Source organism: Drosophila kikkawai, chromosome 3L (genome assembly GCF_030179895.1).
Source record: "Drosophila kikkawai strain 14028-0561.14 chromosome 3L, DkikHiC1v2, whole genome shotgun sequence".
Taxonomy (NCBI): Eukaryota; Metazoa; Arthropoda; class Insecta; order Diptera; family Drosophilidae; genus Drosophila; species Drosophila kikkawai.
In genome coordinates, this window is record NC_091730.1 from 24,438,314 (window position 1) to 24,460,139 (window position 21,826).

The 21,826-nt window shown below is 39.6% G+C and overlaps 2 protein-coding genes across 7 annotated transcripts; both read right to left on the reverse strand.

Moving 5' to 3' along the window:
- Nucleotides 1–204: 204 nt before the first annotated feature.
- Nucleotides 205–18,030, reverse strand: wnd (Mitogen-activated protein kinase kinase kinase 13 wallenda). 4 transcript variants are annotated; one of them, XM_017178989.2, is made up of 8 exons: nucleotides 11,188–11,301; nucleotides 10,126–10,370; nucleotides 4,274–4,762; nucleotides 3,960–4,151; nucleotides 3,239–3,892; nucleotides 3,014–3,167; nucleotides 2,051–2,955; nucleotides 205–1,991 (listed from the first exon to the last, which is right to left on the reverse strand). In XM_017178989.2, the coding sequence occupies exons 2-8, from the start codon at nucleotides 10,278–10,280 to the stop codon at nucleotides 1,583–1,585; spliced, it is 2,958 nt and encodes a 985-aa protein (XP_017034478.1). In that variant the 5' UTR covers nucleotides 10,281–10,370; nucleotides 11,188–11,301; the 3' UTR covers nucleotides 205–1,582. The 4 variants fall into 4 exon arrangements, with proteins under 4 accessions (XP_017034478.1, XP_070141069.1, XP_070141068.1 ...); XM_070284968.1 differs by lacking the exons at nucleotides 10,126–10,370; nucleotides 11,188–11,301 and adding an exon at nucleotides 17,890–18,030; XM_070284967.1 differs by lacking the exons at nucleotides 10,126–10,370; nucleotides 11,188–11,301 and adding an exon at nucleotides 12,754–12,934.
- On the reverse strand, nucleotides 15,856–20,714 carry Rnf146 (Ring finger protein 146). Of its 3 annotated transcripts, XM_017178994.3 has the most exons (6): nucleotides 20,273–20,714; nucleotides 19,932–20,065; nucleotides 19,323–19,400; nucleotides 19,177–19,252; nucleotides 17,890–18,336; nucleotides 15,856–16,538 (listed from the first exon to the last, which is right to left on the reverse strand). In XM_017178994.3, the coding sequence occupies exons 1-6, from the start codon at nucleotides 20,592–20,594 to the stop codon at nucleotides 16,444–16,446; spliced, it is 1,152 nt and encodes a 383-aa protein (XP_017034483.1). In that variant the 5' UTR covers nucleotides 20,595–20,714; the 3' UTR covers nucleotides 15,856–16,443. The 3 variants fall into 3 exon arrangements, with proteins under 3 accessions (XP_017034483.1, XP_017034481.1, XP_017034482.1); XM_017178992.3 differs by having other exon boundaries at nucleotides 16,521–18,336; XM_017178993.2 differs by lacking the exon at nucleotides 15,856–16,538 and having other exon boundaries at nucleotides 18,212–19,092.
- Nucleotides 20,715–21,826: the final 1,112 nt, after the last annotated feature.

Below are 21,826 nucleotides of genomic sequence, written 5' to 3' on the forward strand. Positions count from 1 at the left end.
TAAAAAACTGGTCTTGCCCTTAAAAAATTTCTTTAAAAAAATCTTGAGTTTATATCCATATATTTCTGTGTTTTTATTTTGACAATATATACAGAAAAAAAAAACGATTTATATTTAAATGACGGTAAATAATGAATAACGAATATAAATAATGATTTTTTAAAATTAAAAAAAATAAATGATTTTAAGACCATGAGCAGTCTTTTATAATAGCCTAGCATAAAACAATAAAACGTATTGAATTTACATCAACTCAAAAGTATCAAAACCCGCATTTTTGTCACTTTTTAGATAAAATATCTTATAATCCTGGCATATAGGAATTTTCAGATTTTTAAATCAATAACTTTGGGAAAAGTTTAAAAAAGATTTTGTCCAAATTAACATTAGTGGAGATCTTGGGGAATATATTTACTTATTTCTAAAAATGTTAAACTCAATGGAAGCTTAAATAAATAATATGCCGAAGGAAAGTATCCAACCTTAAAAAGTCTTAAACAGAAACTTTGACAAAAGATTAAGTGTTCTTATTTGATTCCATTTTATTATTATTGCTAGTTCGTATTTTAAACTTAATATGGAGTACATTTACATAATGTAGAGAAAAGTCGCGCCCGGGGGCACAACGCATCTTACGAAGCTAAACATCCAACTAATGTGTAAATATAAAGAATATATGTATATATTGAGTGTATATAGAATTATTTAGATTTGTAATTCGTCTTGCAGCTAATGAAGGACTCCACGGGAAGCCAGGGGGCGATGTTTGGCCAATGTTGTAGGTATTTGCTGCTCCACACTTGGCTATAAGTTTTCATGTCAGATAATCCTTGCATTCCCATCCAAATGTATTCCCTTTTCTTGTTTCGTATGTTGTTTGCATTAAGGCACTGAAGCTTTGAATTTTGTGCTTATGGAAAGTAAAATGTTTCGATCGTATAGCAAACTCGCCCAATAATTGGGAAACTGCCATTTTGAATGCGACTATTAAATAATATATTGTACACTGCGCGCTTTCCCCTTTAAGTTTTTAGCAAATTTAGTTTCATATAAAAAATATCCCTGACTATTTTCGTTCTACCCATTCGTTTCTACATTTATGCCTGAGGCCTTTTGTTGTAATGCTTGTTTTATGGTTTGTTATTTTCATGCATGTTCTGGTGGTGGTTCCTAAGCTCTTAAGAATTAAACATAAATTTATGCTTATGTCTAGTATAATTAGGGCATTTTTTAAATAAGTATATTACAAAGGCAGCTCTCTAAGGACAAGAATAATTGTAAAAATAACTAGGACTAATGCGAAATTATATTCAGCAAAATAGGAAATGCATGTGATACGATACGACATAAAGATACAGATTGCCCCTAACCCAAGGGGTCGTCGGCAACGATCAACGTTTGGACGCGACCTCCTCCGCTTTCAGTTGCAAGCATATATAAATTAGAGAAAAGGTGTACCAAGTCTGGACATGAACATAGATAATACCATACATTTGGGGCCGATTTCTCGTTGAGTATATAGGAGATAGTTTTGGGTTACGTAAGTTTAGGAGTTTTCGCTTAGGCTAAATATCGTTCTAGGTTAGACCATGTTGACGGCGCCATCAGCCTCGAAAGTGGGTATGGAAATAATATCGCTGCTGCGCATCGCGCCCATTGGCAATGTTGGGCGTCCTTCAACAGCACCCCTCGTCGCCCGATTTACTTTCTCATCGTCCTCGCTGGAGTCACTGGAATCATCTTCCGGCTCGCTGCAACTATTCGTGGATGTGGACGTCGATGTCGTTTGGGTCTGCTTCATGGCCGACGCCATGTCCGTATTGCTCTCCAGCGTCGAGTGTTGGCTGGAGGGTGAGTGACTGTACTCGGAGGTGTTCTCCTCATCGGAAACAATGACCACGTTGCGTTTATGGATGGCAATTTTTTGTGACAGCGGGGCCTTGTAGCTGCGGCGCGGGCGCATGCCACGGGCAATGGGCAGGCGGCCAATGCTAAAATAAGTAAAATTGTTAGCAATTTTCGTTGTTTAAATTCTGGGTCAACTAGTTACCTCCGCCTTCTCAGGGCGTATTTGTAGTCCGTCGTCTCGCCCTCCTCATCCGACCAGCTGTCCTGCTCATGGGCCAACGCTGACCCGTTGGCATTACTTATCAAACTACCGTTTGGGTTATCGCCCAGGAGCTGTCTTCGCCGCTTGCTTTGCGTGCTGCTGCACCGACTCAGGCAAGGACTATTGCCGCTCTCCCTCAGCTCCAACGGCGAGTTCCCCCCATTGCCGTTCTCTGTGTTGCTGTTCGAGTTCGTATTGGACTGAATGGACAGGCGGTTTTCGTTGATGAACTCGATGACTTTCCGGCCCAAACGGTCGAGATTTTCGTTGTCACTGCAGCAGTCGGTTATATCCAGGCGCTCGTTGCTGTTCATTACATCGTCGATGAGCTGGTCGGGACTTGAGCAGGCATCTTGGTAGGTCAGCTCGCTGGTGCTCAGCGAGTTCCCGTTCGACGGACTAGCGGGATTGACTGCTCCTGCAGCGGACGACGTGGACCCGTTCCTTGCTCTTGCCTGAGCCTGTGCCATCTTTTGTACCCTTTGCAGTTGCAGTGGCAGCTGGCGGTGATTCGGGGCCGGAACATCGATGGGCTGCGATCGAGGAACCTCTGCGCTGGGACTAATATCAGTCTCACTGACATCCATGGCGTCCGTTTGGGTTTGCCGCTCCACCAGCTGCACCTTGCGATTTTCCGGCTCACTCTGGTAGCGACGATCTCGCGTCGGGCTGTATTTCGGGGGAGCGCCAAAGGACCCAGAACCATTGCGTCGATGGCGGAAATTTTTCTTGTTTTTGTTGGGCATCGTTCCGCCCATGCCAGGGCCCGGAATTAAGTTCTCCAAGTATGATTTAGGCTGGCAATTGCTGTCCAATTGGGCATACAGCACACACTTTACAGGGGACTGCAAAGGAGGAATGGTTCCAGAATATATAAAATTAAGTAAACAAAATCTGTTATACCTCCGGCGTAGTCTCTGGATCTGGTGTGGTTGACTGCTGTTGGATGGCTGCTGTGGGAGCGTTAAGTCTTCGGCGATAGTGTTGCATCTTCCTGAGCGTATTACCTAGGCGCCGCGTGGGCTTGTATCCACTGCCAGGTAGTTTCCGCTCACGTCTGAGGATTTGTTATAATAATAATTAGTAAGGTTAACGACCCAAATTAAGAGGCATTTCGATTAAACTTACTCCGCAATTTCCTTCTCCTTCTCCTGCAATTGTGACATGCACTCGCTGAGCTCGAAGAACAGCTGGTTCGTCTTTTGCAGCTTTTCCTCGTAGACCATCCGAATGTCCTGGGCATGCCGCCACTCCGCCGTGCGTCTCTTGATCAAATCCTGCTCATACTTGTGAATACTAGTGCCATTCTGTGTGATTTCCTTCAAGTGGGAGCGCACCTCCTCCTTCCACGACTTTTGCGTTTCAAAATATTGCTTTTCTGTTTTGCGCAGCAGCTCCGGCCCGGCGATGTCCAAGTGCGAGAGAATCTGCCGAAACGAGGGACGATTGCGTGGCTTGCTCTTCCAGCATAGCTTGACTAGCAGCTTAAATCCCTCCGGACAGGTGCTCGGAACCAGTAGCTTTAGGGAGTTGTTTCCCACACCCCAAATGATGGCCGATGAGTCCACATCCTTGTAAGGAATCTCGCAGGTCAGCATTTCCCAGAGCACCACGCCATAGGACCAGATGTCAACCTTCTCGGAGCAGGGTTCATTCCGTATCACTTCCGGCGCCATCCAGGCGACTGTGCCCGCAAAACTCATCTTGGTGCTGATCTCGTTCCACTCCCGACTCGTTCCAAAGTCGCTGATCTTCACCACCTCATTTGTACTAATCAGTATGCTAGCAGAAGATTTGAAGATATGGATTACTGTGAATAGGCTTTTACAAAGGAGGTTTATCAACTTACTTGGGACTCTTCAGATCCCTGTGTATAATCTTGTGGGAATGCAGATACTGCATGCCCAAAGCAATTTGCTTGGACCAAGAGACCAAGCGGGACGGTAACATGACTTGCTCCTCCTTGAGTATATTCTGCAGTGGGCCATAGGGACAAAACTCCATGATGATGCAGAACACAGGCGACTGCGTGCAAACCCCTCTGCGAAAAATAATGTAAAGGTGTTTTCATTAGGAGATAGTTTTTATTGCATATTTCCCTGTTTATTTCTCTATGGCAAAAATTATGGACATGAAGGATTTTTTAAATTTATTTTTACTCACTTAAACTTGATAATATTCTCGTGATCGAGTTTCCGCAAATGCTTGATGTCTGTTTCCTTCAGCTCCTTCACCTTCTTCACGGCAACAATCTCGTTTTTTAGCTTTCCACTAAAGACTGCTCCTTGGGCTCCACTGCCAAGCCACTCCAGATCCGTGATAGACTCGAACGGAATTTCCCAGTCTTCACTTCGCTGACTCTTCACCTCGATCACTCCAGTCTTTCCGATAAACGAGAGCACGGGCTTCATGCATCCCAGCAATCCATACATCCATCCGATCGGCTTATCCGGATGACCGAAGGCCGCCGCCGCCCCTCCGGAGTGAGGTGGCCAGCGTTGTTGGCACGAATTCTCGGCACTGCTGTCCGTGATTTCTGCATAGTTGGTGTGGTGCTGCAGTCGAGGAGGAGAGTCCAGATCGGGTGACTTAAATGGCAGGTCTGTGGCAGAGAGGCCTAGGTGACCAAACTCATCTTGCAGGCAAGCCATGCTGCAAATAGGTAAATAAAAAATTATATGAGTATCTTTTAAACGGGTTTTTGAAACTGAATGCCCCCGAATTTAGTTTTCTCACTTTTTTACTGTTAGAATAAAGTAAGAAAGCTCCTCTTAAACATGCCAGATTAAACGAATGAATTATATTTTTCCACTCAAATTCTGTTTTGTCTGTTTCCCTGTTTTTGGTATCTCACTCTTTTACTCGGTAGACAAGCAATGTTTCTAGCTGGGACCTTATCTATCCAAAAAAATGTAACAGAGAAAGTACAAATTTTTGTATACTTTGGAAAGCAAAAAATAACAGCTGATTAAAAAATAGTTTGATTTTTATGTGTTACGAAGAATCTAATGCGCAATAGAACATGTTTTTAGGGAAATCTTGTAGCCGAATCGGTTTGATAGATTGAGATATCGTGTACACCAGTTGGAAAAACATTGTTCCGATAAAAGCTAATTAACTTTTGAATAATTTGAAATAAAAACAAGAAAGGAAGCTAACTTCGGCACGCCGAAGTTTGTATACCCTTGCAGATTGGTTTTCATATTTATATCATAAATTATAATGCCGAAAACAGAGTTTTATAACATTTTACCTATACCTATTATGTTTACAGTTTGACAGTTACAGTTATACATTCCCAGCTTTATATATTTTATACATTTACCGATCGCTTCTATGGCAGCTATAAGATATAGTTGTCCGATTTTTATGAAATTTATACCAAAATTCTTTAATAATAAGTGAAGCTCATATCTCAGAGTAGATGAAAATACGTTGAAAAACAACGAAGTTATAATTTTTTTCGATTAATTTCCCGATCGTTCCCATGGCAGCTAGAAGATATAGTGGTCCGATTTTCACAAAATTTTTATCAAAATTCTGGAATAATAAAAAAAGGCTATATCCCAAAAATGATGCAATAATATTGAAAAACGGCCAAGTTATAATTTTTTTTCTAAAAATTTTTCGTACATTTGTATGGCAGCTATATGATATAGTCGTCCGATCCGGCCCGTTCCGACATATATAGCAGTGAGAGTATATAGAAGACTATATGCAAAGTTTCATTCAGATAGCTTTAAAACTGAGGGACTAGTTTGCGTAGAAACGGACAGACGGACGGACGGACGGACATGGCTAGATCAACTCGGCTGTTGATGCTGATCAAGAATATATATACTTTATAGGGTCGGAAACGTCTCCTTCACTGCGTTGCAAACTTCTGACTGAAATTATAATACCCTGCAAGGGTATAAAAATGGTTAAACTTCAAATATTTCCATCACAGTAAAACTAAATATTAAAGACAAGAAAAATAAATTTTTATAAAAAATCCAGGGTTGGCGTAATCAACAAATTATTAAAATCGATGGGCGCCACAATTATCAACGCAAAATGTTTGTGGCTATCAATCAATTAACAAAGTAGGCTATAAATAAGTTGTATTACGCATCACCTTTAAATAGTTCCAAAACAAATCTAATCGATAGTGGCGATATGGAAATCTCTTTAAGGCCCAGCATCGTCAATAAAAATATAGAGTACGATGAAAGAGTCTGAGTTTACTGATCGTAAATCTATTGCATTATAATCAAAGTGCCTTTTCGCGATTTCTGTGTTTACACACGCCATAATAATAATAATCGTTTTTCGTGCTGACACAGTGAACGAGCAGAAAAGAACGCAAACTTTGATAAAAACAAGCCCGTGCAAATAAATATAAGAAGTGATCGCTTGAATTTCAGCTTTTTACACACACACGGAGGGCCTTCCTGTTGGAATTCGTGTTTGCTTTTTGTCCGATAAGATAAACAAACGCAGGACAATTAAAGAGCGGAGTGTGGGGGTGATGCAGAAGCGGCAGCAGGTGAAAAAACATTTATCACTGCCAGAACTGCGGCGACAACAACAACTTTCCGGTAGAAAGTCTAATGGACGAAATCACCTGTTGTACACACATAAATACATTTGTACTATGTATTCATCAGCTTTATATACACACCCGCACCCACTCCCAGATTTCGCGCCAGTTACCGTTCTTCGCAAAACGATAGCCATTGATATTGAAAATAGGGGTGGGCGCGTGACGAACTTTCGCAGTACGTCATGAAAGAACTCAGGTTTTATACCCCGTATCGATAGGATGCAAGGGTACTACAGCTTTGTGTCTACTGAAAAATATAAGTAAAAGGAGGAAGAAAGCACAGCACCACAAAGAATGAACAAACATTTCTACATACACATACTCTTGGTCAGTATACGAATTCGGGTCTGTTCGTTAAAGCCTATATTAAAGATTATATTTACAGTCTTACAATTACAGTTGTACTTTCGCAGACGAGAAGGTGAAAATACCTTGAAAAACAACGATATTATAATATGTTTCTATTAATTTCCGATCGTTCCTATAGCAGCAATATTATATAGGAGTCCAATTTTCATTTAATTAAAACCGAAATTCTAAAATAACACAAAAATACCATATACTATAAAATATGAAAATATGTTGAAAAACAGCGTAGTTATAATTTTTTTTCTAAAACTTTTTTAATCATTTCGCCCGATCCCACATATGTACATACATATACATATAGCAGTGAGAGTAGTCAGAAGACTATCTGCAAAGTTTTATTTAGATAGCTTAAAGACGGACAGACGAACATTGCTAGATCGACTCGGCTGTTGATGGTGATCAAGAATATATATGACCATATGTATATAGTTTGTATGGTCGGACATGTCTTCTTCATAGCGTTGTAAACTTCCGACTGAAACTATAATACCCCGCAAGGATGTAAAAATATCCATTACGTATGTGTGTACCTATTTGTTCAAATCTTGAATAATAGATCCGCAATTTTATTTTAATGTTGGCAATTACTACTATATTACTACTATTTAGGGAAAATATTGTTTAATATAATTCATTTTAAAAGTTGTTAAACTTGGCAACACGACCCAAAATAACAATTGATTAATTTATTTTAATAATTTCTGAGATAAAGTATTGAAAAGAATAATGTTCTTTCACACATTGACGTGGCTAAATCAATTCGTCTGTTAACGCTGATAATTTCCCCAAATATTGTTGTGTAAACTAAGGTTTTACAGTTTTTGGGCCCTTTATAATAGGCCGCAATAGTAATAAGATTAAATTGGATTTCGTTTACAATTTAAATTTAAAATCAGCTCAAAAATGTAGAAGAAGGGAAGAATATGGCGAGCCAATCGAATAGTGTTTTGACGATAACGTATTTGTCTAGTGTCTCTTTCTGTTAAGTTTTGGAAACGGGTGACACTTAAAAGTATAGTTAGCAATATATTTTTTTTATTATTTTATATATACATATCTAAAAAAACAAGAAGTTCCCCAATCAACCTGTCACGCACCCACACTTCGACATATGCATCGATCTATCGTTCTTTGCAGCTTTGGTGAGCAGCCGACTGTATAGCCGTCCCGCTTTTGTGCGGTTAGCGGCACGAGCAAATGTCAAAAACCTTTCGCTTTTTTATGAATTTGTGAAAAAAAAAGCACTAAATTCGGTCGCCAAGTATTAATTTTAAAGCTGGCGGCCAAGCACGTTTTGACCTTTTGACGTGTGTAGTTCATAGAACGCGGAAATTTGGTGGCGTCTTTCTTCTTTTTCTGTTTTTGCCTAGGTCAGCTTGGTGGCTGCAACGCATAACGGTGAATCTCTGAGATTCATAGTGACTCAGTGCAGTTTGAGATACATAATATGTATACATTGCCGGGCATTTTACCTCTTTTCTTTGGTGATGATCTTGTCCGGTGGCTCATGCTGATTGTGGTCAAAGAACGATATAGTGTAGACCATGGCTCGTTACTCTTGTGTTTGTTTTCGTAATTAGTTGTCGCGCACTAAGAATATTCATTCATTCATGCGACGCGGCTGCATTAATGCAAATTTTTACGCCAGCACTTCTTTTTTTTTTTTTGTTTACGCACAGAGCCAACAACAACGCGCTGCCACTTTTGATTAAAAGTTCGTGCCAAGCACCAGCAGTTACCAACAGCAACAACAGCGAGCGCTTTTTGTCGTCCGATGTCTACAATAACAAAAAAAATGACGTCAAGGTAACTTTGTAGCGTTTTTGTTGTTACTTCTGCGTTAATTACAGGAGAAGACGCAACGCATAACACTTTCGTTGGCGACTTTCGAGTGTGTGTTGGTGGAAAAATAGATGTAATAATTTCCCGTCTGTATGTATTTCGCACACAATTGTACACTGATTTGGCGATAAGCCGTGTTGTTATTGTTGTTTTCGGCACACACACACACACACACACACACGATCGCGACAATCCAATCAGCCTGATGAATTTCCAGCGCAAAGACCGACCGTCAGATACTATTGAATTTCGCCAACTAAAAATTGCGAGCGGGAGCGCCGGAGCATAGCGGTAAAGCTTCGCATTATCAGCACAGCTTTCAGATGTTGCACTCTCTCCCGCTCTCATCTTCTCTTATCACATGGCTTTGTGGCTGGTAAAGTGGCCGCATTGGCGACTGCCTACACTGGATTGCCAGCCAAGTGGGACCTCTCTAAGCCAGGGTAGCCTCTGGTCACACTCAAAACCAGTTTCAGTCACTGGAGCCACATGATCAAAACACACAGATACAGCCAGGTGTGTCTTTGTGTGTGTTGGAATTGGGCGCTTGTGTTGGTATGGGAGTGCGACTAGGAAGTTTTTCAGTTGGCACCCGCAGATTTATTTCCCCGCTCCAGTTACAGTGGATATCAAGTGGAACGAAAAATTTCAAGTTTTTTTTATGTTGTTTAATAATAATCCATGTTTTACTAATTTTTAAAGTATTTTGCGTTACCTCAAATATACTCAAACCGAACAATTTTCTTTATAGCCTTGATAGTATTTGTGACCCTAATCTTTTTCTACCATAACGGTGGATCAGATCACAGTGTTCTTTACCCAGTACCCACTGTACTTTTATCATTTCACCACAAGCTTTTTGCTTTGCACGTGTTTATTTAGCGTTATTTATAATTTGCTTGGGGTTTTTTGCACCGATTTCTATTCAGACTCATTGAACGGAAACTATCTAAAGCTAAAGCCCCAAAATCGCCAAATTCACTCCGGTGCCTATCAGATATTCAGGTTTACTTGCCATTGAGTTAAATAAATTATATATTTTTATGGAAACTGATCTTGCAACCTGTTGAATGAAAACGTTCGAGAACAGTGCAATGAAGGTCGACTTCCCTGGCTGACTAGGCACATCTTACAGAACTCGATTTTTAGATGAATGTGAATATGTCTCTTAGAGGAGGTCTTGAAGAGTCCGGAATCCGGATATTAGATAGCTACTCACCTCCTCCTTAGGTTGTCCGTTTGATCCAGCGATAAGTTGGGACTGCTGCCGTGGTGTCGCCTCCGGCCATAGAGCTGCTGCTGCTGCCGGGATGCGGCGGTGCCATTGACCAGATCATCGCGACTTTTACTCAGACTGTCGCCGAACGGTTGCATTGTCCAGGATTGGGATTCGAGTATGGTTCCTTTGATTCGGTCTTACGACATGCTGGTCGAGGGGTTGGGGGTTTTATTTAGACACTATTTCTGTCGATACGGAAAGATAACGCGTTAAATCAATCATTTGGTGGTCAGGGAATTTCCTTTCACTCGCCCCGCACACGCACAAACGATAAACGGCAATCCTTTATCAATGAATGGCGAAAATCAATACAAAAGCGACGACGTCAAACGGCGAAAGGCACAGGATATGCGTACGAAAAAAGGAAACGAGATGGAAGGAGAGCGTGTGACACCCACGCAAGAGCCATGAGCACTCCGCAAAGTCAAAGAGAGCGTGCGACGATGAAGAAAAAGCGTCGATAATTACACTTTTCAATTATTCGCTTTGCATTTCGCATACATGTTTTTTTTTTTCACTTTCAAACTATTTTTACGATGCCTTAAAAAGGTAAATTGCACAAAGAATAACCAAGCACACAAGCGCACATCGAAGTATGTTTGTATATTTGTACATATATATGTATATTGTACATGGATTTTGTTGTTGGTGGTTCTACTTCTACTCTTTTTCTCTTTAGTTAACTTGGCCAAAGCTAGAACATAAAAAAAACAACACTGAAACTTTGCCATACAGACACACACACAATTCACTTTTCTCTATTTCCGTCTTGTTCACTCATTCGCTCTTGGTATCTCACTCACACCTTGGAAGCCGTACAGCGCAGCTTTGTGCTGTTGCTGTTTCTTCCTCTTCGTTTTCTTGTGCTTTTTGTTCCCTCTTGCTCTTTTGGCCAAGAAAATCAATAAACGAATATCTTGTATTTTGCACATTTTTCACAGATATCGCACACTTTTCCAGCCATTTTCCACTGCCAATTGCATTACATGCGCTATATCTTACATTGATTTGGTTGCTGGTGATGGACTTTTAATTGATTTTAACTTGAAATGAAACAATTAAAGACTGGTTTACGAAAACGCGTTAATTCCGACCAACCGTCCGCACCAAAGGTAGATACAAATCAACTGAAAAATACAAAAAACTGGCTGCTGGCTTTGGGCCGAAACCAAATCCGCTCTCAAGCGCTCTCACGGATTTCCTCCCCCGAAACCAGTTTGGAGCGCAGGTTACACTGCGCATGTGTGCGGGAGAACGAGGGCTCACGGGAGAGAAGAGAGCCATCCATATCCATGGCCAACCTACCCACCAAACACTTGCAAGGCATTCCGCTCATTCTGTTTGCTTGCTGTTGTTATCCACTGGTTTTCTTTCGATATTTGTTGTTGCTTCTCAAACTGGAGCTACATACATACATACATACATAGCTTAGCAGAAAAGCTTGGCTCTAAAACGTGCACGATCGTGTTCTGTGGCTCGAAGCTCTTAGCAGCTGCGTCAGAGCTTTGCCGTGAAAATGTGGAAAACGATAATAAACTCAATGACTGCCACTAAAACCCACACTACGCAATTAAAAATGCTGCGAGGCTTTCCCAAACGACATTTTCATCAGGAGTCCTTATGCACATGTGTATGTATAATAATAAGGACTCTGTACAATAAGAGATTCTACAGCAGAAATCATCGCCAGAATGACATCTTCTAAGAGAAAAACCCGTACACTCCGTTTAAACTTTAAAGTTAACGAAAAAGGATCTAGACAAAAATATTTAGTTTTGGATAAGGATTATACATATGTATAGGATAATTTCAAATATGACATTTACAATCTACATATTCTAGAGCTGATAAGATGTTATCCATTATTAATTATATATTCTTACGTAAGTGCATTAAGTCCAAAATAAAAGTACTACTAAGGGAATGCAATTTGATACTGATAAGAGTAGTCCGCCATCCAAGTCTTGTTATACAAGAGAAGAGCTCTAAAAACGTTGACTCTGGGTTTCTGTAAATAACCAATTCTATACCCCCCCAACATCTTTGTTCAACAGGTAGAAACTGAAAATAATGCAGCAGGTAGCATAATTTCTACTACGTAAACAAAGATGACTCACACGAACTGAAGAGGAGAGAATTCTTTTGGAGACCAAATATATGGGACACGATCGCAATGCTGCTCTCCTGACACTGAACGAAAATTCCGATTATCTTTTGACTAATTGTTTTTACGTTCAATGTTCAACAATTTAACATTTGTTTTTTGTTTTACTAGATCTTTAAACTTAAAAAGTTCTTCCGGTTACCATTTATTTATAATATTGCATTGCGCAAAAACATACCAAATTATTAATAATAAATTACAAAGAGTTTTCATTTAAGATACAACCCAATGTGCAACAATGCATATCATCTTCAGTCACATAATATATGTAAATATTAATTAATTTAATATATTAATATTTATTAATTGTTATCAAATTCAGAATGATCAGACAACAGATAATACTTTTTTTTTTTCAGTCCGGTGTTCCCTTGTTAGAGCATTTCCCCTCCTATCACACTCACCTAAACCACACATTTTCTTGTTTGCTGTCCAATAAATTGTTATGCTGCATGCGTGCCTTTCAGGCATTTTCCTTTGGTCCATTGCGCTATGAGTCATCGGGTTCAGGTATACAATGGTATTTGCAGACGGACAGGGTCCAGAGTCCAAGATCCCAGATCCTCGTTCAGGTTGCAGGTTTCATATCCGTCTATCGGTGGCACAAAGAGAGGTATGAAGTTTCATTTCAAGTCAAGTTTGTTCTTTAACAAGTGGGTATTAGGGGTGGATCAAGATAAAATGATCTTATCGAGATACATACAAGCATATCTTTGAGGATCGCTGTCTTCTCACCAATTGTATTTATTTTCTATTGTGACACAGATTTAAGGGTCTTCTTTTCTACCAAATTGTATAAGAAAACAAAAAATGATGCTAACTTCGGCACGCCGAGGTTTGTATACCCTTACAGTTTTTAATTGGATTATTAAGAATCGATCCATCCTAGTCAAATTAATAGAAACAAGAAAGGAAGCTAACTACGACACGCCGAAGTTTGTATACCCTTGCAGACTGGTTTTGATGTTTATATTATAGATTTAAATACTGAAAACACCCTCAAAACAGAGTTTCATTACATTTTACCTTTACTTATTATGTTTACAGTTTTACAGTTACAGTTTTACATTCCCAGTTTTACATATTTTATGCATTTACCGATCGCTACTATGGCAGCTATAAGATATAGTTGTCCGATTTTTATGAAATTTACACCAAAATTCTAAAATAATAAAAAAAGCTTATATCTCAGAGTAAATAACAAGAAAGGAAGCTAACTTCGGCACGCCGAAGTTTGTATACCCTTGCAGATTGGTTTTGATGTTTATATTATAGATTTAAATGCTGAATACACTCACACAACAGAGTTTCATTACATTTTACCTATACTTATTATGATTACAGTTTGACAGTTACAGTTTTACATTCCCAGCTTTACATATTTTATGCATTTACCGATCGCTTCTATGGCAGCTATATGATATAGTTGTCCGATTTTTATGAAATTTATACCAAAATTCTAGAATAATAAAAAAAGCTTATATCTCAGAGTAGATATCAAAAAATACGTTGAAAAACAACGAAGCTATATTTTTTTCCTATTAATTTCCTGATCGTTTCTATGGCAGCTATATCATATAGTCGTCCGATTTTCATAAAATTTTTACCAAAATTCAGAAATAATATCAAATGGCAATATCTAAAAAATGGTGCAAAAATGTTGAAAAACAGCAAAGTTATAATTTTTTTTCTAAAAATTTATCGAACATTTGTATGGCAGCTATATGATATAGTCGTCCGATCCGGCCCGTTCCGACATATATAGCAGTGAGAGTATATAGAAGACTATATACAAAGTTTCATTCAGATAGCTTTAAAACTGAGGGACTAGTTTGCGTAGAAACGGACAGACGGACAGACGGACATGGCTAGATCGACTCGGCTGTTGATGCTGATCAAGAATATATATACTTTATAGGGTCGGAAACGTCTCCTTCACTGCGTTGCAAACTTCTGACTGAAATTATAATACCCTGCAAGGGTATAAAAATGCGTTGAACGAAGCTATAATTTTAATTCTATTTATTTCCCGATCGTTCCTATGGCAGCTATATCATATAGTCGTCCAATTTCCATAAAATTTTTGCCAAAATTCTGGAATAATATAAAATGGGCATATCTAAAAAATTATGCAAAAATATTTAAAAACAGCAAAGTTATAATTATTTTTCTAATAATTTATCGAACATTTGTATGGCAGCTATATAATATAGTCGTCCGATCCGGCCCGTTCCGACATATATAGCAGTGAGAGTATATAGATGACCATATGCAAAGTTTCATTTAGATAGCTTCAAAACTGAAGGACTAGTTTGCGTAGAAACGGACAGACGGACGGACAGACGGAAAGACGGACATGGCTAGATCGACTCGGCTGTTGATGCTGATCAAGAATATATATACTTTATAGGGTCGGAAACGTCTCCTTCACTGCGTTGCAAACTTCTGACTGAAATTATAATACCCTGCAAGGGTATAAAAATAAGAGGAAATATATTAAGGGGGGACATCTGAGTAACTGGCAAAAAAAAGCCCATTTTATAGAATTTTTTTTTGCGAAATGAAAAAGCCAATTGGAAAATTTTAAAGTAGGTTTGATAATGTTAGATGTGAACTACAAAATAAATTTTTTTTAATAAATCGAAAACAAAATGGCGGCTGTGCAGCATGTCTTCGTAGGCCCTGTTTTTTTTGAAAGGGGTCCATGGCCGAAAACCTAACGTCCTTAATTTTTGATCTAGAACAAAAAATCAAATTTCGTTAGTTTCTGTATCTCAACCGCTATCGACACACGTAGGATTTTTTTACATATTTTGATTTTTAGCAAAATGGTGAGTGATTAAATAAAAAGTTTAATTTTCATGAAAAAAAACGTCACAAAATTGTTGTTAAAAAAAAAGTAAGCAAAAAAAAAAAAAATCCTACGTGTGTCGATAGCCATAGGTATTTTGGATATACTGTCAAAATTTCAGATCGATCGGTTAAGATTTGTTCGAGTTATGTTTTCGGCCAACTCAAAAAAAGTGGTTTTGAGAAAAACGCGTTTAAAGTTTTAAAATCGTATATGATTACATGTGAGGCATCGCCGCAAAATGGAAAATTTCGACACTTAGAAACTTCTACCGGACTCTATCTTTTGATATGGTATTTTTAAGACCCTAAAGTATTTTTTAAGCAAAAAAAATTTTTTCGATTTTTAAAAAAAGTACTCAGATGTCCCCCCTTAAAACAATATATGTATATGTACATATATACATAGTACATAGCATATAAATGTATACTTTTAAGAGCTTGAAATAACTCCTAAATTCCGTTGCTAGTCTCTTAATATAATTTTAATACCCTTCCAGGGTATGAAAGCAGTCAAAATCATTGTCATAAGTCAAAAATGAATATAACAACAACACTTACATAAGCAAGATCAAACTAATTTTGTATAGTTGTGTGTAACATGTATTGTATTTATTTTCCCAATAAAAATGGTTTACATAAATAACTTTTCACACATTTCTCGTAAATTGCTTTTATTACCAGACTTAAACACATTTGACATATCTTAGGACCTAAACTACGACAATCGACATTAATCAGATTCAGCAAAAGTCTATTTCTTAAACATTTTGTATCAACTAAGTTGTAAATGCTTAATAATATAATTTAATGTAAGATTAATAAAGACAGACGATGCTGCGTGCTGTTAATATTAATTATATCCTCTTAGTGCTGTCAAAAAACCGGTAGCGAGTGCTTTTTAAAATAATGTAGCTTGGCACATTTTGGTTTTGATTGTTGAAAAGCTAAATGATCAATAAGTACGAATTGTTTCCCGTGACCTGCCACCAGTATGCAGGGAAATGATATCTGTGTTGCAGTTATTTGATGCTAGGAATGATATAAGGCCATATCATTCTTTGTCAGTTATGCGATAGCGAAGCGTTATCAAGATCAAAGAAGGGCGAAATGCGAAGTGCGATTAGGGGGATGCTTTTAGGGATGGGCATTGCAATGGTTGGGTCACTAGATGAGAGGTGAGTGTTTTAAAAATTGTTGATATTACCGGGAGGGTTTGTTTCGAGATCGGGAGTCGGGTTGATTCAGTAGAGCTTTAGGTATATCGTAGATATTAGGGAAGCAACGAATACGCATTTCGCTGTTAGAAGTAATAGCGGGGTACATATCGAAAACGAATCTATAAATAGTAGTCACAAAATTGAGATTATTAAATTAAGCGTTTGTATGCAAGTATATCCTCTGGAGCACATAATATACCTAAACGTTATCAATGATCATTTCTACTGCTACTACCCGTTTATTTATTTTTTTAATAGTTCTATATGTTAACTTAATACAAATATCAATATATTCAACTGTCACAGAACTTGTTTGCTTAACGCACTTAACGGCGGCTTAATAATTAATACTGGGTTAGATTCTCTCTTAATTTGACAGTGCGCTTCGAAAATGTGGAAGATTTCGAACCGAAAGTGCAGTGGGTGTGTTTTTCTTTAAGTTCTAAGAGCGAGTTTTGGTAAATGCAATTAGTCTGAAACAAAAGGAAAGTCGTTCTCATTGAAGAAACGCACTGAAAATCAATCAAGTGGAGTCTTTACACCCCTGTTAAGTGGAACCCAAATCATGTGTATTGTCGTTTTCACACTACGCTTTCCTGGTGGTTGCTTCTTCGTCTTCTACGAGCTTGCAACGAGGCGGGACTTTCGAGGAACCGAATATTTAAGTGAGGGAATGAGGGGGAACTTTGACATCCCCTTAATAATACAGCAATGTCTTTTCAATTATTAGAGAGGTACGAAAAATGTGTGCAGTTAGGAAACTTATTTTTGTACGTAAAAAATATCAGAATTTATGGGATAATTCAATGAAGTCTTGTGTTTTTTTTTTTAAGAAAATGTACACTCCTCTGTTTTAGGGTTAAACCAAACCCTTATAATAACAGTTTCAACTGGTGTTGAAAATACTATAAACTATTGCTATGCCTTCCACTGATATCCCTTTTTGTTTACATATTAATATGTGATGTTGGTATACCCTGTATGGACATTCCCTCTCTACTCTGTTCCTGTTCAACGCTCCTTATGTTAGTTGATATATGTGTTTTCAGGTACGCGCTGCATTGCTCTAGGTAACATTCCCTTTTCCGTATAGTGAAATCTGCTGAAGGAACATTGATCTTTTCTTCAGGTTTAAGCTAAAGGGCTAAGCTAGCATCTAGAATCCCTGGTGTTTATCGGCGGACTTTGACTGCTCGCCCGCCTCCAACTGCTCACGCTCCTGCTCTCGATCCTGGTCCTGAGCACCGTTCTCATCTTCCTCATCGCTGGTGTCCACGTAGTTGCGCATGGTTAGTGCCTGGAAGTCGTTCAAGGCCTGCTCGAAGAGATCTATGGTGTGCTGATTGTGGGCAATCACCTGCTGTGTGTTTCTCAAGTCTTGCGTGATGAGATCCTGAATCGAACTTGAGGGCGGCGAGGAGGCAGGCGAGCGTCCGGCGATCTGCGGATTTGTGGGATTGGTTTGCTCACCGCTGCTACTGCTGCTGCTGCTGGGGTCATCGCTGATGTTGCTGGCTGCCAATCCTCGGGTGAGCTCATCCGCATGCGCCAGCGTAGAGCCAATAATGTCGCTGGCTATCCTAATGGCCGCATCCGTTGCTGCAATCGTCGATATAAAACTGGAGGCAGCTGCTGCCACGGTGGCTGGAGAGGCTGTGCTGGTTGGTCTACTGAAGACGGTGTCACTGGTCACCTGATTTCCCTCGATCCGGAGACCGGCCACCCCCTTCTTCGGTATGGTGGCCAGATCCCGCTTAACCCGGCGGCAGCGAGTGGGTTCGTTTTGGCGTTGCTGGACGAGCTGCTCCAAATCCACAATGTAGACATAGCCGGCCACTAAGATGGTACATGACTTGTCGCCCTTCTTGAAGGCCTCCTCGATGTCCTGACTAGTGCGATCATCGTATTGCCACCAACCTGCGGTTATACATTTTTACAAGAGCAAAGTTTGGAATGGGAGCTGGGATCAAATCTCGGATCTTGGCCCTTTAATTTTTTAATCACAGTTTGGTTTTCTATCTAGGATGAACTTGTGGGAATAGGAATATGAGGCGGGGGGGATTAGGAGTTGGTGGGTGCGTGATTTAATCAAAGCTTAGTTGTATCTTAGGTGATTGCTGAGCCCAGCGACGCCTTTGGTTACGCCAGGGACAGCATCGGTGCTCTTGCATCGCATGATACTGCGTCGCCTAGTGGGAGTCGAGCGGGGATATTGCTTCATTTTCAGAAAGTCAATAACGTAAATTTCCCCGCAGATCAGCTGATGCAACCTGCCCGCATGCGGACCAATTTCGGAGAGATCATCGGAGGCGCTACTCTGCCAATCCTCATCAGCCGAGTCAAAGTAGTCGAAGGCGTCGTCCCCAAAGATCGAATCCCCCTCCTCATCCTCCATTTCAATCGTTTCGTCTTCGGAATCACCTGTGTATAGCTCTATAGAAGATTCAGGAAAGGAAGGCAGTGCAGCGTTGCCAGGCGGTGCACCTAGGACTGATGCCATTGGTTCAGTGACAGCCGGCTCCGTTGTCTCGGGAGGAGGAGTACGAATGGGATTTGCTGGATTCGGGGGATCCTCTGGGATGAACGGAGGCTCACCCGCCTTGTACGTTTGATAACCGGCGTATGCGATCTCAATATCTTCGTTGGTCCGAGGATCGTAGGCCCACCAGCCACCTAGATGTGCAAGGTGCGTGTGTTTTTGGTTGGGGTTATGGGGACATGAGGGGCGGCCAACACCAGAAGAGTAATTCTACTTACCGTTCCTGCCCTCATAGTACCACTGGTAACCGTCTTCCGTCGCTCGTGTGGCGCAGATGTCCTCAATGCCGTTTACCTGTTTAAAAAAATGTATAACATTTAAACTAACTCTGGTTTCTTAAATGTTCTGGGGAAATGTGTCTTACCAGCTGAGGATGGTCCAGGAACTCGGCGGGAATCTCTCGACGGCACATTGCACAGCGTCTATTTTTATAGGCAACACCCTGTCAATGGATCGGAAATACGTATTTGTTATAAAAATTATTTTCACATAAGTGAAATCCTATTAGTTTTCTAAATGACTTCATTATGTAAACTATACTAAGCGCGGACTTTTTGAAAGGAGTTTCAAGTTGAACAGGGGAATGTTGGGGTTTCCAGCCTGTAAAACACTCGCCCCGCGTAGAAGTGGCTTTAACTCACGCCCAAGCGACGTAACGTAGTTTAGGAACTGGAAAATGCACTGCTAATCATATGCTGGTCTCTGGCCTAAACTAGTTTCATGTGTCTGGGCGGAAAGCAATTGACCAGTCGCCAGCCGGAAGCCAATCTAACTCCACAAAGCTAGTGCGTCTACGTCTTTGCCAGGCGTGCTAATCAAGCAGTCAGGCGCGAGGCGTCGCCAAAGGGTTGAGAACAGCCTTGAACTTGACTACGTGCTGCTTGAAATTCAAATTCCCCCCAATTTGACGATGCGATCCGCATTGCTAAGTTGCTGAGAAACGCTTCCGCTGTTGGGTGTTGGAACTACGCACCTTAACACACAAGAAACAAAAGATGTGGCCACAGGGGAGTCGCGCTGGATGGATGCAGGTTTGCAAGCAGATGGGGCACTCCAGAGCAACAGCAGATGATGGTAATGAGGAACCCTCGCCAGAAGAAGTGGTTGCTGCAAGGGAAAAACCTGTCATTAGAAAGTGTAATTTCTAGAAAGTATATACATATGTATACGTCCATACATACATACATACATATGTATTTATGTATATAAAATGTCTGCAGTGCTTGTCACAATAATTTAAGTTGAATATTTGGATATTTAATAATTTTAATTGTACAAACAGTGGGGTATGCTCAAGGCTTATATCCTTCTCACCTGCTTCCACGTTGATGCTTTTCCCTGATGCTTCTGGCGTTGTGGGGGCTGAAGCAACCGCTGGGGGCGTGGTGCCAGTAGGAGACAAAGTATCCTGATGAGGAGCAACTGCGGCAGCCCTGGCCAAAGTTCCTGCTACACTTCCTGTCCCCTCTCCGATCAGCGAACGAGCTGCAGCCGCCGCGGAAGTGGAGGGCGACAGGCAGAGATCAATGGTGGTGGTAAGCGGGCGGACGACTCCCACAAATTGCACGTCCTCATCTTCTTCGTCATCGTCCAAGTCAATCACATTGTTAAGTTCTGTGGCGCGTTGTTGCGACATGTTTGGACTTGCAAGAGCTCGTCAGGCACCAGTGGATCAGAAATCAAACGACTCGATGTCGCCGTCGTCGTCAAAATTGTTTTTTGTTTTCGAAAAAAAAAACATCAAATATCAGTGTGGCCAGAAATTGTTGTTAAAAAAAAACATATCAGTGTGGCCAGATAACATTTGGATTAGCGGTTATACTATTATGACATTAGCGCATTAATTAGAGATTTCATTAAAGATTTGACAGCGCTATAGCGTTTTAGACAAGTGCGAGCAAGACGACTATATAGCACTAGAATAATTCATTAGCAACTTCATTGCCGCGTAATATGCAATAGATTTTAGTCGAGCCCCCTCAAACCTAGTAAAAATCATTAGTAAATTAATTTTTAAGCATTTATAAACTTTATTTTGTTCAAATTAGTGCCTTATTTACGAAATAAATTAAAAATAAAAAACCTCTTCCATGTTCCAATTCCCACCATTCCATTTCGACGGTAATTTGACGGACATTTAGCGTGTAAAAACAGCTTTTTACATATGTGAATTTACCTCATGAACGCGCGATCTGGTACTTTTGGTCGCTCATGAACGAGAAGAACGTTGCCAGACTGTTGCTTTTTAAATAATATTTTTATAATCCTCATTATTATTATTTATTATTATTTACAGAGAATAGGTGGAAGACATGGATAAATAGGTGAGGAAATATAATAATCAATTATCCGTTGACAGTGTTGTAAAGCATTCAACTAAGTTTAAATTTTATTTCAATTAATTTTTGATAAAAAATTTTAACCTCACGTTCAAGTTAAAGTTTATTATGTTTAGCGCTTTAATTTAATTTTCTTTCTTTTCTCTCATTTGTAAGTATTGCAACTATTGCTTAATTAAAAATCGTTTAAAGTAGAGCTAAAATTGTGATAAAACTGTAAAGGCAACATGTCTTCATAAAAATAATTTGAATAAGTTTTTTTTTATATTGAGAGCCAAGGAAAATATAATACAAATTCAAAATAAATATGCCAAACATGTAAACATCTATGTCGAATTTATTAAATTCTTTGTAACTGTAGAAATATGCACATAGCGCAAGTTTATAATTGTGTCAGTTTAGTTGGTTTCCTGATAATTACACTTGAATATTATGGTTTAAACTGTTTCTGCAGGCCTTTCACATTCTTTGGCGGTGCTACATTAATAACGCTTTATTAAATCCAACAAAAACCAATTAAAATTATTCG

Bases quoted from the DNA above. Each gene is read 5' to 3' on its own strand.
- wnd (XM_017178989.2), bottom strand. From the start codon at position 10,280: ATGCAACCGTTCGGCGACAGTCTGAGTAAAAGTCGCGATGATCTGGTC. The intron at 4,763-10,125 runs GTGAGTAGCTAT...ACCTATTTGCAG, and splicing joins ACGGACAACCTAAGGAGGAG to CATGGCTTGCCTGCAAGATG. The intron at 3,893-3,959 runs GTAAGTTGATAA...ATCTTCTGCTAG, and splicing joins AGGGATCTGAAGAGTCCCAA to CATACTGATTAGTACAAATG.
- Rnf146 (XM_017178992.3), bottom strand. From the start codon at position 20,594: ATGTCGCAACAACGCGCCACAGAACTTAACAATGTGATTGACTTGGAC. The intron at 19,401-19,931 runs GTGCGTAGTTCC...ATCCATTGACAG, and splicing joins TTTGTTTCTTGTGTGTTAAG to GGTGTTGCCTATAAAAATAG. The intron at 19,253-19,322 runs GTAAGACACATT...TTTTTTAAACAG, and splicing joins TCCTGGACCATCCTCAGCTG to GTAAACGGCATTGAGGACAT.